The 19,196-nt window shown below is 29.2% G+C and overlaps 1 protein-coding gene across 2 annotated transcripts in view; it reads right to left on the bottom strand.

The window, feature by feature from the left end:
- Positions 1-5,989: 5,989 nt before the first annotated feature.
- LOC100213255 (uncharacterized) overlaps positions 5,990-19,196 on the bottom strand; it is a 51,278-nt gene continuing 38,071 nt past the window's right edge. For both annotated transcript variants that reach the window (XM_065806332.1, XM_065806333.1), the window contains exons 4-5: positions 6,576-6,723; positions 5,990-6,054 (exon numbers count right to left, since the gene is read on the bottom strand). In XM_065806332.1, the coding sequence (XP_065662404.1) occupies positions 6,012-6,054; positions 6,576-6,723 (191 nt within the window). In that variant the 3' untranslated portion in view covers positions 5,990-6,011. The remainder of the gene's footprint in view (positions 6,055-6,575; positions 6,724-19,196) is intronic.

The following is a 19,196-nucleotide window of genomic DNA, read 5'->3' as shown; positions in this document are numbered from 1 at the left end:
GTTACCCAATTCATTTACCATGTTAAATTTTAAAATGTTGAATAAGTACACCATGTAGCTCTTAACATTCTAGTATCTTTAAATGCATAATATTTAACCTAGCTTTAAAAAATCATTTTTTAAATGTAGGTGCTAGTTTGGTTGCTCTATTTTTGATCAATTCAATTCTTTCTATGTCTTGTTATAGGAATAGAGATGTCTGGACCGCAAACTCCAATGTGAGCGTTTGAATGTTGTATAGAGCTTTTTTACTATGCTTACGTCTAAATATTTAAATGTTCTCTTTAAGATACCAAACATTCTGATCCCTGTGCCTAAAACTGATTGCTGTGGTACACCACTAATAACTGATAGCCAATCTGATAGTGTGGTCGAAGCCACTCTCTGTTTTCTGTAAGTCAAAAGTTTTCTATCCATCTTTCTCATGATATCATATGATTGAAGTTTAGTAATCGAACGATGGTGGCTCTCAAAAGCCTTTCCAAAGTCTAGATAAAACATATCAACTGTGTAGTCATTTTCTAGTGCATCTGTTAAGATATCAAGAATTTCAAATTTATTGTGTATTTGTACTATTAAGGCTTATTGTGCATCATTTATTTCCTTAAACCCATGCTGACTTTAATAAGCTGTTTTTGTTCATAATCCATAATTGTAATTAGATGCTTTGTTTGTATTTACCCTTTAAAAATTGGGGTTATATTCTAATTTCCGGTTTCAGGTAATTATAAATAATATTTTATTTAATAATCAATATAATAATCAAAAATAAATATATCAATATTGTTTCAAAACGAATAACTTTACCGAAAGGTTATGCTTCAGTTTACACGTAGTATTAACGAGTCGTTTAATAAACCTAAATATACATTAGGAATTTTTATTGATTTATCAAAGGCTTTTGATACTATTGATCATCAAATTCTTATTAAAAAGCTCGAATTATATGGATTCACAGGAATCGTTTTAAAATGGGTAAAGAGTTATTTAAATAATCGTGCTCAATATGTACACATTGACAATAAATCACCAAAAACGTTACTAAACATTCTTTGCGGCGTGCCACAAGGTTTTATACTCGAATCTTCTCTTTTATCTTATATATGTCAATGATCTCATAAAGCATCCAACCTGATGACAATAATGTTTGCCGACGACAGAAATTTATCTATCTCACAGCAACATTACTTTATTATTTGAAATTATGAACTTAGAACTTAAAAAAATTTCCAATCAGTTCAAAGTAAATAAACTTTCAGTAAATATTGAAAAAAACTAACTGGACACTATTTCACCCACTTTCCAAAAAAAAACTAATACCATACGAAACGCAGTTTTAGTACTCATTGATAATACTCAAGTAAAAAGAGTAAAAACTGCTCAGTTTTAGGAATATATATTGATAAAAATCTTACATGGAGGCGCGTATTGAAAATTTAAGCGACAAAATTTCAAAAAAGTATCGGAATATTATACAATTAAGAAAACATGTGCACTTTAATGCAACTGTATTATTCACTTATTCACTCCCATATGTTAATATGGCCGTGAATAAGTGAATAATACAGTTGCAGATATTGTGTGGGACAGTACTAACAAAAGTGGACGAAGGCCTCTTTACTGTCATCAGATAGATATAGCACATTTAGTTAATTCTTGTGATCGACAAACTCGTTTAAAACCTTTCTTAAGAAAAGTGAATGTTTTAAACATACATCAACTTAACGTATATTATATTCTTTGATTTGTTACAAATGTAAAACGAAATTCCGTCTCCTTTTCATAATTTATTTATAACAAAACAAAAAAATGAATACGATCTAAGAAATGATGATTTTTTTGATGCAACTTGAAAACTAATCATTGTAAATTTTGCATATATTTTCGTGGACCGTATTTTTCTCGGTGTAGTTAAGGCGATTTACGAGAAAAAAATATAATTCTTTTATTTGGAATTATCATGGTTTTATTCAGCATCTCCAAACGAGAAACTACAAATAATATAATTTTTTTTTTTCTTCAGGTTTTTAAAGAAACTTTTCTTTTTTGTATACAATTTTAGAACAATTTCACTACCCGTAATAATGAATCTAAAGAACACCATTTTGGAGTCTTTAGATCATTTCCCGCTCATCGGTGTTCCTTAATTCACTATTGATCCTAGTTCTTATCGGCTCTGAGACGTATATTACGTATATATAGTTGTCAAAACACAATATTTCTATCAATTTTTACAAAAAATACTAGAGTCCCGACCAAGGAAAAGTTTATAATTAAGAAAAATTGCCAATAAATGATCAGAACAGATAGTATTGTTAAACTATAATGTTCATTTCACCTAAAACATATTTATGTAAAATCTTATTCAAATTTGGACCAGCGATTGTGATTTTAAGAAAAGTTTTTTTTTAAAAAAATGAAGCCTACGGTCTGGACTTTTTGCTACAAACATTTTTATTATATGATACCGCAAAATTTATGATTTTAATTTTTTTCATCTTTTCGCAATTCACAGACCGAATCATTTAACGGAAATATGCCGTAGTCAACAAAATATCATACAGACGCTTTAATATTTTAAAATTGTTTTAACTACACTAGTTGGACGAAAATTTTCTTAAACAACTTTTGATTTTTTTTTTGAATGGAATGACAATTTTTTAAAAAAAAGTTGAAAGAAGTAGTTTTGAAATTGACAATATGCATATCTACTTTAAAACCTTTTAAAAATTCTTTTCATCTGTTATTTGCATTGGTTTATATGATTTGTAATGTATGATTTTAATTGTATGATTTGTATTTCAATTATTTACGTCAGCAAGTATGTATTGCTATTATATTGTCAGTCAATAATATCTACAGAGAAATTTTTTCTAAATTTTTTTTAACTTTTTTTTATTTTTATTTAAATCTCTTTTTTCTAGTTATGAATTGCAATTCAATAATTTTCCCAATGTTATGTTGCTGTTATATCATCTGTCAATTTATCTTAAGAAATTTTTGTGAACTTTTTAAGTTTTTGTAAATTTTTTTATTTAAGCCTTGTTATTCTTTTATTATTCGAAACTTTTTTATTTTACAACGTATTATATTTAACATGTAAAAATACAACAACGTCTTTTTATAGCGGTACTCGACGACAAGACCATACGGTCTTCTACGGTTCCCACGTTCTTTATATATATATATATATATATATATATATATATATATATATATATATATATATATATATATATATATATATATATATATATATATATATATATATATATATATATATATATATATATATATATATATATATATATATATATATATATATATATATATATATATATATATATATATATATATATATATATATATATATATATATATATATATACATATACACTAGCGGCAATTAATTTGAGACCAGCGGTTAAAAACGGTATTTACATTTCAAAAATAAATATATCTGATTATCAAATTTGCACTTCTTTATTTTTGGATCAAAGATAAATAAAGCACGTGGATAAAATAGGATATGGGCATTTTTGTACTCAAAAATTTGCTTATGTACAAAAGTATCAAAAATGTATGTGCTGAGTTCTTCCAGCATAAAAGACAATACAAGTATTATTTTTAACTGTTACTTAATTTTGATTAATGACTTGTAATTGATATTGAAAATATGATTTTTTCAAGTATTTTTGTTGAAGATACTTTATGTAGATCCAATATAATATATAATGACTTGTAAATGAATATACAAATATTTTATTATTTGAACTGTTTATTTTTTTTTAGTTTCTAGTTTGTCGTGCTAAAGTGGCTCCAGTTCGAATTAAGCTTTAAACAGAGAGTTCGCATTGTTTTACTTGATGAAGAAGTTGTTTCAGAAAGAAAGAGTCCGATAAAATGAAAATATCAAAAACTTTCACAATTCAACCAAGCATTTTCAAGGAAACTGGTCAATATCGTAACTTGCCCACGGAGTCTGAACAGCCTAGAAAGATAGATGAATATGGTGATCGTCGTATTACGAGATTATCAATGTCAAACAGAAAATTAACAGCTCCACAAATAATAAGAGAATACAATGAAACTGCTAAAAACTTGTTTGTGTCTGGACAATAAGAAACCGTTTGATGAAAGCTGGACTTAGAGGGCGTGTAGCTGCCAAAAAACCGTTGCTACGGAAAGCAAACAAGGTGAAATGGGGCTCGCAAACATGCCAACTGGACGATGACAATGGAAAACGGTCACATGAAGCGATGAGTCTAACTTTGAATTATTTGGCAACAAGAGAAGAATATTTGTACGCCGGCACCAGGATGAACGTTACATTCCGCAGTGCATTGTGCCTACTGTTAAGCATGGAGGAGGTTCAATAATGGTATGGAGTTGTTTTAGGTCACAAAATAGGATTCCGTGGAATTATGGAAAAAGGAGCAATACAATTTGGAGAATCATGCCGTTCCATCGGCTCATCGATTGGTGGTTCGACGCCAGCCTGTTTTTATGCAAGATAATGACCCAAAGCACAAATCTAAAGCTGTAAAAGTTATCTGAATCAACTAGTACAAAAAGCCCTAACCTTAATGGACTCGGCCTGCGCAGTCACCAGACCTCAATCCCGTGAGTTTTTATGGGATGAAATAGACCGGTATGTGAAGAAATTCCAAGTAAAATCTGAGGAACATTTATCGGAGTCTGCAAAAGGCTTGAAAAGCTGTAACCATGGGAACTTTTAACAAATTAATCTTTCGTATGCCAAGAATATGTGAATGAAGAAACGTGGTGGTTATTTTGATGAACGCAGAGTTTGAAACTTGTGCAAAATAATCTGTAAGTTTTCTATTTGTTTAGAAATATTTGTGAAGAAAACTAAATAAAGTATATTTCATGAACTAAATTGTAGTTTCTTTATTCACTGAGATCGAAAAAAACATAAACAAATATATAACTGATAGATTTAGTTGATTTTTAATACGAATTTATTGTTTTCTCATCACTGGTCTCAAATTAATTGCCGGTAGTGTATATATATATATTAAAATATCTTCACTTGTAATTGTTTATATTCTTTACTTTGGCTAGTAAATTTTATAAAATATTAGCGTAATGTTTTAAAATGGTATAAAGAACAATAAAATATATATATATATATATATATATATATATATATATATATATATATATATATATATATATATATATATATATATATATATATATATATATATATATATATATATATATATATATATATATATATATATATATATATATATATATATATATATATATATATATATATATATATATATATATATATATATATATATATAAACAATTTTAAAATGTATTCAATAAAATAGAGTGCTCAATGTTCTTAAAAGAACGAAGTAATAATAAATTGGCAAAAAACCACTTAACAAAAATTTTTCGTTTAACACTGTGTTTCATCAATAAAGACTCATTAGACAATCGAGATTTTGCCGTGAGTTCTTTATTGATGAAACACAGTGTTAAGTGATTTTCTACCAATTTATGTACATACACACATACATATATATATATATATATATATATATATATATATATATATATATATATATATATATATATATATATATATATAAATTTATTATTGCTCTGTTCTTTAAGAACATTGAGCACTCTATTTGTAAAATGCACTAACATAATTTACATATATATATATATATATATATATATATATATATATATATATATATATATATATATATATATATATTTAAATATATTGAGCGTTCACAATAAGTTTGCACTGTACTGGTTTGCAGTTCATAGTTTTCGTTCAACATAGTACCGCAAAATTTACCTTAGATTGATTCAACCATTCCTGTGGGGAATGCAAACGATCAATGAGATTCAGACCAAGAATTAAATCAAACATTTTATCGTTGCATATCTTTTTTGGTTATGACTGTCACCTTGAAAAGTTACAAGATTCAAAATATTTTTCTCTTTTTTTTTTGCGTTCATAAGCTCAACAAACCCATTTGAATAGTCATATGCCATAACCTGAAATTAATACGTTAGAAAAATTAAAAAATAAAAAAAAAAGGTTCCAATAAATAACCAAGACCAAAACACGTTTTCAAATTCTCATGTGTCGGGTATTTAGCATCAGTACTAAGTCTTTATTTATAAAAGAGGGTAGAAAACTTAAAAAAATTGATTTAAAATTGAAGATTGCTAGCCAAAACCAAAACCTTTTAGTAGTTGTATGTAAACTCACTGCATCTATCTTAAGTCAATGCATTTATAACTGCTAAAATTATTTATTTTGTTAAAAAAAAAAAAAAAAACTTTAATATAGACAATTCGGATAAACACTGAAAAATGTAAGTCATATTTTATAGAAACTTATGTGCAATAAATATATTGTTTACATATCTTGCAAATTTTTTAATGTAATAGAATTTTGTTCAACCTAAAACTTGAAAAACATTTATTAGATTAAGTTATATCATCTATTGTACAATTAAACATGTAACAAAATTTATTAAAACATTTAATATAAGAATTTTTCTCATTTTAACCTGTTTAAATGTATCTCTAAGTTCAATTGCAGTTCTCCCGGTCCACAACCAGCGTCTAAGGCTGTATCTAAACCAGTCTTATATTTGAGTGCAGCTGTTATACACACTTCGGCAATATGCAACGGAAAGTTTTTAACAGACAAAAGCCCTAAAAAAACAAAAACAAAAAATTTTTATTCTTGACCGGTCTTTCTAAAAATATAATAGTTATTACAATTTTGTTTATCTAAAAATAATATATTAAAATGCGTACAAAAAACATTAAATAACGAAGCGAAGGTTAATTGATCAACCAATCAAATTAAGTTTGAGTAAAGAAACTCTTGATTAATTGGGTTTTTGAGTAAATTAAACATTGAATAATTAAGGTGTTTAAGTAAATGATAATCTACAAATTAGTAAGGTATATAAGGGGTATACTCTGCATTTTTAAATACAGACATTATATAAAATCTTTTGACATAAAATGATTAACCATTAAGTTTTCTTTTTTTATCATAAAATGTATCATTTTTAAAAAAAAAATAGAAAATTAACAAACTTTTTTTTGGCCAGTAGTTGCTGCAGTAAGGGAAATCCCAGTGAAAAATAAAACCGCGTCCCACATGGGTTCCGCGTGGGTTCCGTGTGGGATTGATGGGATTTACGTGGGACGGATTTTCCCATGTGGTATTCGTATGGAAATGTGTCACCTTAAACCCATGAGGGTAATCCCACATGGGTTACATGTGGGAACCATATGGTATTTACACACATGGGAAATCCCACGTGGGTTTACTGTGGGATTTGCATGGGAATTAATTTGAAAGCTGGAAACTCAAAAAAAAACTGTTTAAAAAAAACAAAAAAAAATTTTAAATCGACATTGCATTGCGTTACGTTTATATTGTGTGAAAATATTTTATATTATATAGAGAATGGCAAGCAAGTATGTAAGTACCACGAATAATGTTTATCTTTCTTTATAGAAATAAGATTAAGATTTGTGCAAATAGACGTATTATTAGGATGATATAATAGTTATTTGAATATAGATCTTGAGTAAATTATTTGCAAACAATTAACTGATGCAAGTTGAAATGTTGTCAAAAACCAATCTTGCATCGTGGGACACTGCAGTGTCCCACAAAGGGAGTGAGGTTTGAAAGTCAAAGAATTCCCAATTTTCTTTATTAAAAAAAGAAAAAAATAGGATGGAGATGGGTTTCTGTAACTTTTTTTATGCTCCAAAACTTTTAACTTTAGATATAATAAGGTCCTTAAGACTTAAGGGACTTACGAAGTACATTGAGGAACAAAAACAGGATATTTACCGAAACTTTTCAATTTTTAATCTGGAGTACCACAGTGTTATTGAGAATAAAGCCTCTGGGTCCAGTTATCAAAGTAATTTGATCTAAAGTAATGTTTAAATAAAATAATATGCTTTTAAAATGCATATAGTTATACATATAACTCCTGATAGTTAACTATATGTATAACTAGTTATACATATAATTTGTTATAAAAACTTATTTTTTAAGGTTATTCTTGAACAAATTAGTACCAATTAATTCAAATTCAAGATTTAGTTCAAGTTCAAGTTAAAGTTCTTATTTATTCATTGTTTTTGTTAATTTTATATTTATTTGTTCAAATTTATCAGTTAGTACTATTTTATACTACAGTAAGAATGTTTATCATTGTTGAATGTGATTTTATTAGTAACTTAATTTTATTTTCAACATATTTTGACACACCCTTTATATTTTAAATGATGACAGCTTTACTTTTCTATTGATGTTAAATTTATTACGTTTCAATAACTCAGATTGAATTTTAACTGAATTATTGTAAGCTTTGTAGGGGTTTGTTGTATATCAAATCGTGTTGTAAATAAAGTAAAAATTATATAAATATATATATATATATATATATATATATATATATATATATATATATATATATATATATATATATATATATATATATATTAGGGATATGACTTTTTTGCAACCTACTAGGCCTGTATCGTAATTCAATGAACTTTTATGTAAAAAGAACGAATAGATGTTTCATTTTGACATATTTTTGAAAAAAGGTCACCCCAAAACCAAAAAATCGAATTTTCAATAGGTACACTTTTGTACAGTAAATGAATATTAAAGGCTGAAGATGTTGTAAGAGTCATACTCCTGTTGTTATTTTATTTATTTATGCAACATGTACTGTGATATAACAAAAAACATTATGTGATATATAATTATACAAGTATTACAAAATTAACAGTATCAAAGCGTCTAGTACAACAATATACATAACTGTCTGTGTCTATAGGCCTACTGTGTTTAGTACATGGGTCACATGATGCTCACGTCTCATAAAGAGTCTAGCGCTTATTACTTAGAATGAATCGAAGTTGCAGTTTGTCTTTCTTTCTGCAGGAAGCATACAGGTCTTGCATCACCTTGATTGCACGTTCAGCTATCTGATTACTTCGTGGTATGTCGATGACGGATGGCTCTTTCTTCCAGTGATTTTTGAATGACTGCAATGCCTTTTTGTAAGGCTTCAATACATCAGATAAATTCTTGAAGTCATTGTCATTGTACTTTTGACTACTAAACCAATGTTCTGCCCACTCATATGAAATGAACCTGCAAACCTTCTCCAAATTCTTTCTCGCTTCAGGCATAAGAATGAACGCCAGAATGGCGAGAATGGCTCTTGAGTTCCATCTGGCATTGCTCATATTAGGAATGTTCTGAAAGTGAATCAGAGGGAAGTTTCTTTGTTCTTCATAGAACCTAAACACTCTTGTTAAATGGTACAAAAACTTCATATCGTCTCTCAACCCTGATTTATCAAGAATTTCTACAGTTCCATTCACAAATCTATACTTCAGTTCATCATACTTATTCAACAGTACAGACACAAAGGGGTATTCAATGATTGGAGATTTGGTATCACCCCCAAGTTCTTCGTCCATCACCAGACGGAGAATCCTGTCTAGTACGTGATGCTGACAACCGATAAATTGTGGTATTGTGACACCCTTTAATTTAAACATACGTTGCAACTTCACAACAACTCCATTTCTCTTCCCAGTATTGACGTTTGTTGTATCAGTAATGATCATCTTAATTGAATTCCACAAATTGTATTCATCAATAAGTTTGGCAATTTTTTCAGCAACAGTTTCAGCTTTGCCATCTTTTAAACGCAGTGCATCAAGTTTCACGTCAGTTCTTTCATTCTGAAGTACAACTACCTGATATTCCTTATCATCTATTCGTTTGCCGTCAAAGTGTAAGGACCACTGTTCCATTTTAAGTTGTTGTATCATTTCTTTTTTTAATTTACCTGCCTCTTTGAATATGGACTTGTAAATTGCTGATTGACTTGGAGTTGGAATATCAATACCTTGTTGTGATAAAACATTGCATATTTTAGCAGCTTTCTTTGTGGAAACTCCACTTGATGTAACCATACTTACAGCAAATTTACTTTTGTAGTGCTTTCTAGTTTTTTTCTGAGTGTCCTCATCATCGTCTTTATCACCGTCGTCGTCTTCATCATCTTCACTCTTACTTTTGCAGTTTTCAGATTCAGTACCACTGTCTGTGGTAGACAGGACTTGTGATGTGGAAGGTATTGCTGTTCCAGACTGGACTTTCCTTCTCTTGGAAGGGTGAATGGTTTCTTTACTTGCCACTTGTCCTGTTGAGTACCCCACCTGTCCTTTACTTTCTTTTTGTAGGTGGTATAGACGTTTATCTTCCGAGGATAACCACTGGCCATTCACTTTCGTGATGTCAAATAATGCATTGAGAACATCATATTTTCCACGCTTGACACATTCATCATAGACCTTCAGCACCATCATAAGCTTTGCTCTTATCACTTGATCAGACACACGTGGAAAATTCAGTTTATTGTCCCACAATTTTGTAATTTCCTTAGAAATTTGGTCTATTCGTTCTTTTCTTCCTTTAACATATGCTCCGAGAAACTGGTATCTTCCTACGATCTGCAATTGAAGTGGTATTCTGGATTTTTCATCGAGTGAATGTTCTTCTACAGCCACGCTTCCTCTTCTTCTATGTGACTCTTGAAATCTCACCAAATTTTTAGTCCAAGTCTTCTTGTTCTTTGTTACTGTGGTATGACTTGTGAGACATCATATAATATTGTTACGACTTTACGGATAGCTAAGCGTAAATATCCGTTTAATAAAGTCGTTCAATTAATAAAATACTTTAACTGTATAGTAATCCAATTATAGTTCGATAATCCAGTCAATGTTGATAACAGTTCGATAATCCAGTCCGTATCCTAACGATAATGCTACAACTACTTATACTTTGTACACTTACAGCGTCTTTAGTTCGCTACAGTAACCCTTTATTAGCTCAGTTACACGCAGAGTACTTCATAGAACTATTCACATTATCAACACTGAGCTCTGACAGCAGCTCGCTTATATAATTATTTAGAGCTTCCAGAATGTTCTACTAAGTTCTATAATCTTCTACAGTCTGTTACAGTCGTCTATATCACCGTGGTAACAAAATGACGTCATCACATAACAATTCCAAGTATTTGCCGGCACGGCCGTTTCGTTGCCATGGTAACATGTGGCGTTATATTTATAAATTCATAACAAAATAATGAAATAAATAGAATTAAGCTGAGAATTAAGATTAAGATTAAAACATCGGTCAAAAATGAATGTATAAAAATGGTAAATCAAATTTTTGTTTTGGGGGTGACCTTTTTTTGTTGCAGAAAGCTATTTGGGCCTTTTTTCATGATTTTAGGTAAAAGTTCATCGATCTATGATACAGGAAACATTTTATTTGAAAAAAAATTAAAAAGTCATATCCCTAATATATATATATATATATATATATATATATATATATATATATATATATATATATATATATATATATATATATATATATATATATATATATATATATATATATATATATATATATATATATATATATATATATATATATATATATATATATATATATATATATATATATATATATATATATATATATATATATATATATATATATATATATATATATATATATATAATATTAAAACAATAAAATTGATACAAAATTTCACTTTAAAATGAATACCATTAACATTGTGATGATAATAGCATTAGGAAACTAGTATTTATGTATTATTATTATATATAAATAAATAGTTTTTTAATTCATTTTATAAAATAAGAACTGATAACTGATAATTAATGGAAATAAATACAAATTATAAAAATCATGTAAACTTCATTTATTATTTCTAAATACTATATTAATATTTGAGTCTACAAAGTTAAAATCAATTTAGAGCATTGTTATTATTTTTTTTGCGATTCGCACTTCCACTTCTGTATTCTCAAATTTATAAAATAGGTGGTCAAAGCTTGCTCAATTCATTAGTCTCAGCATAACAATACTTTCCTACACTTTATAAAGAGAAATATGGCAAATTGATTACTTATTTTACCTAAATCATAGGGTCATCTATGCATAATGATGTTAGATGATGACCCGGTTTATTGAACACCTTCACCCTTTATCAAACTCAGTCAATTTTTTGCCATCTCCCCATCGAAAATGATGTCAGTTTTTGTTATCATATTATGATGGTATATCTGAATTGTTAATATAATATAAAAAATGCATATACCATCAATTTTTTTCTGGTTCAATTATACATTTATTCTCAACAGTACTAAAAGTAAAAAAAACAAACATAAATTGTTCTTTCAGATAAGTAAGCTAATTTCTGAATTTAAATTGTTTTTCCTATGATCCTCTACAGTTTTAAGCAACAAAACCAATATTTTTTTATACCACATTTTTGTTGTAAATACCAATAAAACATGATCAAAGCACGCATAAATTTTTTTACTTTTTTTTTAATTAAATTTTTTTAATTTTTTTTTTAATTCAATTTTTTAATTGACATTATTTTGGTTTCAACATCCCCTCCCCATTGTCAATTATTGTTAAACTCGCACTGCCCCTCTATCTACTGGCATCATTTATGGATGATCTCATAGCCTAAATACTATATATATATATATATATATATATATATATATATATATATATATATATATATATATATATATATATATATATTCTTTTTACTTTATTTACAACACCATTTGATATACAACAAACCCTTACAAAGCTTGCAATAATTCAGTTAAAATTCAATCTGAGTTATTGAAACGTAATAAATTTAACATCAATAGATAAGTAAAGCTGTCATCATTTAAAATGTAAAAGGGTGTTGTCAAAATATGTTGAAAGTAAAATTAAGTTACTAATAAAATCACGTTCAACAATGATAAATATTCTTACTGTAGTAAGAATTAGTACTAGTTAACAAGTTTGAACAAATAAATATAAAATAGTGAAAAAACAATGAACAAATATGAACTTGAACTTGAACTAAATCTTGAATTTGAATTAATTGGTACTAATTTGTTTGAGCATAACCTTAAAAAATAAGTTTATATAATAAATTTTTTGTATAACTAGTTATACATATAGTTAACTATCAGGAGTTATATGTATAACTGCATGCATTTTAAAGCATTTTATTTAATTTATATATTACTTTAGATCATATTACTTTGAATCCTGGACCCAGAGACTTTATTCCCAATTACACTGCGGTACTCCAGATTAAAAATTGAAAAGTTTCTGTAAATGTTCTGTTTTTGTTCCGCAATGTACTTCGTAAGTCCCTAAAGTTTTTTGAACCTTATTATATATAAAGTTAAAAGTTTTGAAGCCTAAAAAAAGTTACAGAAACCTCCCTATCTCCCCCCTATTTTGATATTTTTTTTTAATAAAGAAAATTTAGGTTTTTCAAACCAGCATTTCTTTGTAGCCTGGTGTACGGTGGCTGCATGTTTAATGTATCCATGGATGCAAAATTTGAAATCTGCATTCTTCAAATGATTAATTTTGTTTTGTCACAATGATTTTCGAATTTTTAAGTACAAAAAAGTTTTCAAAAATAGCATTTGTTAACAGTTACTATCACAGTAATTTTATTTATTTATTTGGCGAAGATAAAACTTCCTCATTTTGAGCAATTGTGAACCTTGTTACTAATAAAATTGAGAATGACTGAAAAAAGTTGAATGGCAGTGAATATGTTTGCATCAAAATATAAACAAGCAAAAATTCGGCGGTGGATGCTTTGTTTAAGTTTTTCTCATCAAATTAAGCTAAAAATTCAGGTGATGGATGTGTTAAAGTGTTTAACTAGTTATAAGGAAAAATTTGATGAAATTCTCAAAAATCATGAAGATTGTCGGAAATCTGTCTGTGTCTTGTGTCTGAAGAAGTGCTCTCGAGAGTTGACACAGTTCCTTGTTGAAAAGATCCTCAAGCATTACCATACAAGTCTTGATTTGACTGATACCAGAGTGCCAAGAGGCGTTGAGCTCCGTGAACAAATATTCGGAGAAAAGATGAAGGAAAAGATGCTTTAGTCCCAGCCTTCTTTCCTCTTCTCATCTATAAAAGCTGACCCACCAACAAGAGATCAAGGTTGCAACTGTCTTATTTGTCAAGTTGGACATTTGAAGTTGAATGAGAAGAGCCCAGTGGACTATTCTAAACCTGTGGAAGATTGTACCCCTCAAAGATGTGGTGATTGTTCATCTTAGTTGGAAGAGGTCTGCCACATCAGTGCACTCCATTCACTTTTAGAGAGAATCTCGAGCTACAGCTGATCCACTCGCTGCAGAGCAAATAGCTACTCAAGTCATCTCTACTAAACCTTCCACACCTGGTGGTACTGTCAAAATATCGCATCCTAAAGGCGGCCCACCACTTAGAGTTAAAACAGGTGATACTTTTATATATACATATAAAGATGGCAGGTTCAGAGGGAATACCTTTAATTTTAAAACTTAAAATTACAAAAAGTGTTAATATAATTTCATTTTTAGGAAGCTCAAGTGCAAGAGCTCTTTTTCCTGAACCCAGCATCAAAACTGAAGATCTTGTACAAGTTCAGCTAAACACAGGACTGTCCAACCTTGGCATGAAGAAATTTACATCAACCATCAACAGAGTCAGTCATTCTAGAGTAGTTTTCTTGCTAAGTTTGAAGCCATTGGCAAACAGTTGTCTGAGTTTTTTACTCAAACCAGCATCCAAGTTTTATCAGAGAGTAACTCCACTGACTTTGTGGTTGTGCATTGCAAGGATCTTGCCGAGCTTTTGAATGAAGTCCTGCTTTCTCGAAGAGTTCCAGAATCATATTGTCAAGTTGGGAATTGATGGAGGTGGAGGATTTCTGAAAGTTTCTCTTGGCATCATGGAGTTGGATTCTCACTGTGATTCAAGGTCACCACCACAGGAAAAAACTTTTAACTCAGAGGACTGCCAAAGACAGTAGTGTAAAGCGTCAAATGCTTGTGGCTTTATCAGAAGGACTACCAGAAAACTTTGAAAATGTGAGGCAGATCTTGTCTTTTAAGTTAGACAAAGTCAACTTTGTTGTGCAATGAAACTTGCCAACATCCTTTGCCTTCAGAGCCATGCAAGTACTCACCCTTGCTCTTGGTGCAACACAGAATCAAAGATTCTTCTCAATCAGGATCTTTGAGGACACTAGGCTCACTTGTTGCCTGTTATCAAGAGTTTGCTAAGTCTGGTGGTGATATCAAAAAGGCAAGATCTTTTGGCAATGTAGTGCATGAGCCTTTGCTATCTGGTTCTGAAAACAAACTCATCTTGGGACTAGTACCACAAATCATATCAGTTTCCTCTGTGTGGTCAATCACATGTACAAAGCCATGACAGAAGTTTGGCCTAATGTTGTCAAGTGGCCCTCAGTTCTCCACATTCAACAAGAACCATACCATGGTGGGCAGTTTGCAGGGAATGCCTGTCACAAGCTTCTCAGCAATCTTGACCTCCTTCAAAGAATTGCAGAGACTGAGTCTGCTTTTCAAGTCTTTGGAATCATTGATGCCCTTCGAAAGTTTAAGTCTGTGGTGACAGCATGTTTTGGTATGGTTCTGGAGGATGACTTTTCTGAAAAAATTGATCGCTTCAGAGACTCATATTTGGCAATCATGAACATCAGTGTGACTCCAAAAGTTCATGCTGTTTTCTTCCATGTGAAGCAATTCATTGAGATCAAAAGGGCTCCCTTGGGGATCTTTAAGTAAGCAGGCAACAGAATCAATGCATCATAATTTCAGCTCACATTGGCAGAGATACAAAAGAGACCGCAATCATCCTGAGTATGCAAAGAGGCTTCTTTCATGTGTTGTGGACTACAACAGCAAGCATTTGTGAAGAATCAAACATATTTTATGTACCATTTGCTCTTTTATGTGTTTAGAATCAAGAGGTTGTTTTTGTGTTTTGGCTTAGAATAACTAAACGAATTATTTAAGAAAGTGTTTATTATTTCCATCTTGTTAATGAAAAACTATATCAGTTGTGTCAGAATAAACTATTATTCAAGTGAATTTGTAGACAGTTATGTTTTGGAGTAATAAATGCTTATTTTGAAGAGTTTTTGAATGCTGTAAAAATGCAAAATTTGAAAAGCTGTCATTTCGCCCTATTGTGCAAAGTACTAAAAACTAAAAATCAAAATTATTTTCTCGGACGAAATAGTTAGATTTCAAATTTTACATTTTTGGAGTCAGGAAACATTGTAGTTTCACCCTGTCAAAGCGGTTTTCTCGGGTCAGCTCAAAGTAGTTTTTGGTCATTTTTTACAACAGTGTCATTAATGACTTCAACCTGGCTAATAATTAAAATTGTCTATAATAATTAAAAAAAAGTCTCTCTCTGTGTGTGTCTCTCTCTCTCTCTCTCTCTCTCTCTCTCTCTCTCTCTCTCTCTCTATATATATATATATATATATATATATATATATATATATATATATATATATATATATATATATATATATATATATATATATATATATATATATATATATATTTATATTTATATTTATATTTATATTTATATATATTTGTATTTATATTTTTAAAAAATGTTGGAAGAAAGTTAGAAGATACTAAAAACCTTGGTATTATGCAAGCCGAAGCGATTTAATTAATTCAATCGACAAAAAACGGCGTGTAAATTGCAAAAGAAAAAATAATATTTTTAATATTCATTTTGGATGTATTGATTAATAGCATTTATTTTAAAATAAATTCATTTTGCAACACGTTTTTAATTTTATAAAATTTCGTCATAATAGTTTAAGGTAAATCCCACATAAGTTATAGGTGGAAAACATCATATGTAAAAGATCAAAAATGCTGCACATTTTGAATACCAAATGGGATAAAGTAGCAAATACCAGATTAAGTTAAGCCTCTCTGAAAGCTTCGATGATTAATTTTAAATTACTATTAAAGTAATTTTTAAATTAAAAGATTTTTAAAAATTATCATAGAAGCATTCGGACTTTCATTTGTCTAGTATTGACTACTTTTCTGCCCGTTTGATTAAAATATGTGGCATTTAAGATCTATAACATGTAGTATTTTCCACCTATATCTCATGTAGGATTTCCACATAAAAACCCATGTGGGATTTACCATATGAAACCCACATGGGACAAAATAATAATCCCCATATAGGTAACATATGGTAAAAACCCACGCGTATCCCATATGGGATTTACCATATGGAATCCATGTGGGATTTACCATATGAAACCCACATGGGGCAAAATAATAATCCCCACATTGGTTACACATGGAAAAAATCCACGCGTATCCCATGTGCGCTTTTTTACTGGGAAGGCCCCTATGATGGCATACTTAACTTTGAAGCTTCATTGTTCAGTATCCTGAAGACTAATAATCAAAGTTTTGATATGGATACATTCCATGTTACATGTAGAACAATAATAACCCTCGGAATTTTCATCAGTTTTGTTTTTTTTATAAGTTATTTCTATTTTAAAAAAAAGCTCAAGTATACCATCTTAGGCAACCACTGCTCCTGCGATGGCATTGGGGAGGCTGGGGCTGGTTATGATCAAGGGTAACTTGCTGATTTCATTTAACCTTAGAGTTTTCTCTCAGAAAAGCCAGAAATTATCCGGAACCATCCTAGTTTACCATTTCATGCTACGCAACAGCATTGTAAAGATTCGCGCATGTGCATAGGATGTGTTGCGTTTTATGTATTTTTTGGACCAAAAAACATTTGGAGCATCGCTTTCTTTTTACTTTACTTTAAAATAAGTTTTTCTTTTAAAAAAAAATGTTTTTTCCAACTCGCCAATATTGCAATTCACCCAACTTGTCTGTATACCATCATAAGAAGAAGTCATTAAAACAAGCTTTGTCTCCCTAGTTGTGTCTCTCTAGTTAAAAAGATAAAGTTAAACTAAATGTACAAAACTTGGATACAAAATGAATGAAAATTCCTTTTCTGCACAATTAATAATAAATCACAAACTTAAATATATGAAGGTAATAAAACTACAACAGCACATCCCAAAATCGATTTTTGTTGATTATAAAAACAATATTTGTGCACAAGAAACGTATTTTCACTAAAACTAATGTAAAGTCAGTATAGTCATGTAGGTCTAATAACTTTTTCACCAAAACCAATTTTTATGGAAATATGACGGGTATGCCATCAATGGCCACTAAAATAAGATTTGCGTTTACCAAATTTTAGCAAAAACTAATAAAAAAAGTATTTAAATTTCTGGAAGCACATTTGGAATAGTCTTATAGTTGTTTTAAATGGAACAGATTTTTTTTAATAGTTTTGGGTTTGAAGACTTGTGCGCTAAAGTTGATAATAGAGAAAAGTGCGATTTTTAAAATTAAATAGGCCGCACTTTTTTTACTTAAATATTTCAAAATTCTGTTCCACGTAAAAATCATTATTTAATAAAAGAAAAATTTGTCAGAAGTTTCAGAAAAAGCGTTTAAGCGGTTGTCATTGAATTTTGGTTGACATATATTGAAAAATCTCAAACTGAGAAAACGCTTAAAAACTGAAACTAAATGCTAAACTATCAACAAATTTATGTAACATTTTATATTCGACTACATTTAAAATAAAGAAACCTGTTGCTTCATTTGCAACATTTTTTTAGAGATTTTTTAAAAGATTCTTAAAAGGTTTTTGAACAGTTTCTTATCCTTTCTGTAATATCAGTAATTTTTAAAATAAGTTTGTTATAGTTTTTGCGTCATTGGCATTGGCATGGTCATTAGAATTATTAACTTTTCAATTTAAGAATATCCTTATCCAAGAGTCTATCCTAATCTAAGAGTTCTCATCGAGTATACAGTTAAAGTAATTATTCCTAGAAAAAGTTTTATAGAATTTCTGTAAGTTTTTGAAACATATAGACTATAGAAATTCTATATAATGTCTATTATTTTCTATAGAAATCGCTATAAACCCAGGAAAGAAAGTGTTATAGAATTTCTATAAACTTTTGGAACATATAGTCTATAGAAATTCTATAGAATTCTATAGAATTTCTATCGAATGTCTATTAATTTCTATAGAAATTGTTATAAAACTTTTTCTTTATATAGAAAAAAAATTAGAAAAAAAATTCTAT

This window comes from Hydra vulgaris, chromosome 09 (assembly GCF_038396675.1).
Source record: "Hydra vulgaris chromosome 09, alternate assembly HydraT2T_AEP".
NCBI lineage: Eukaryota > Metazoa > Cnidaria > Hydrozoa > Anthoathecata > Hydridae > Hydra > Hydra vulgaris.
The sequence above is the reverse complement of the archived record's forward strand: the minus strand, read 5'-3'. Positions and strand labels throughout refer to the sequence as shown.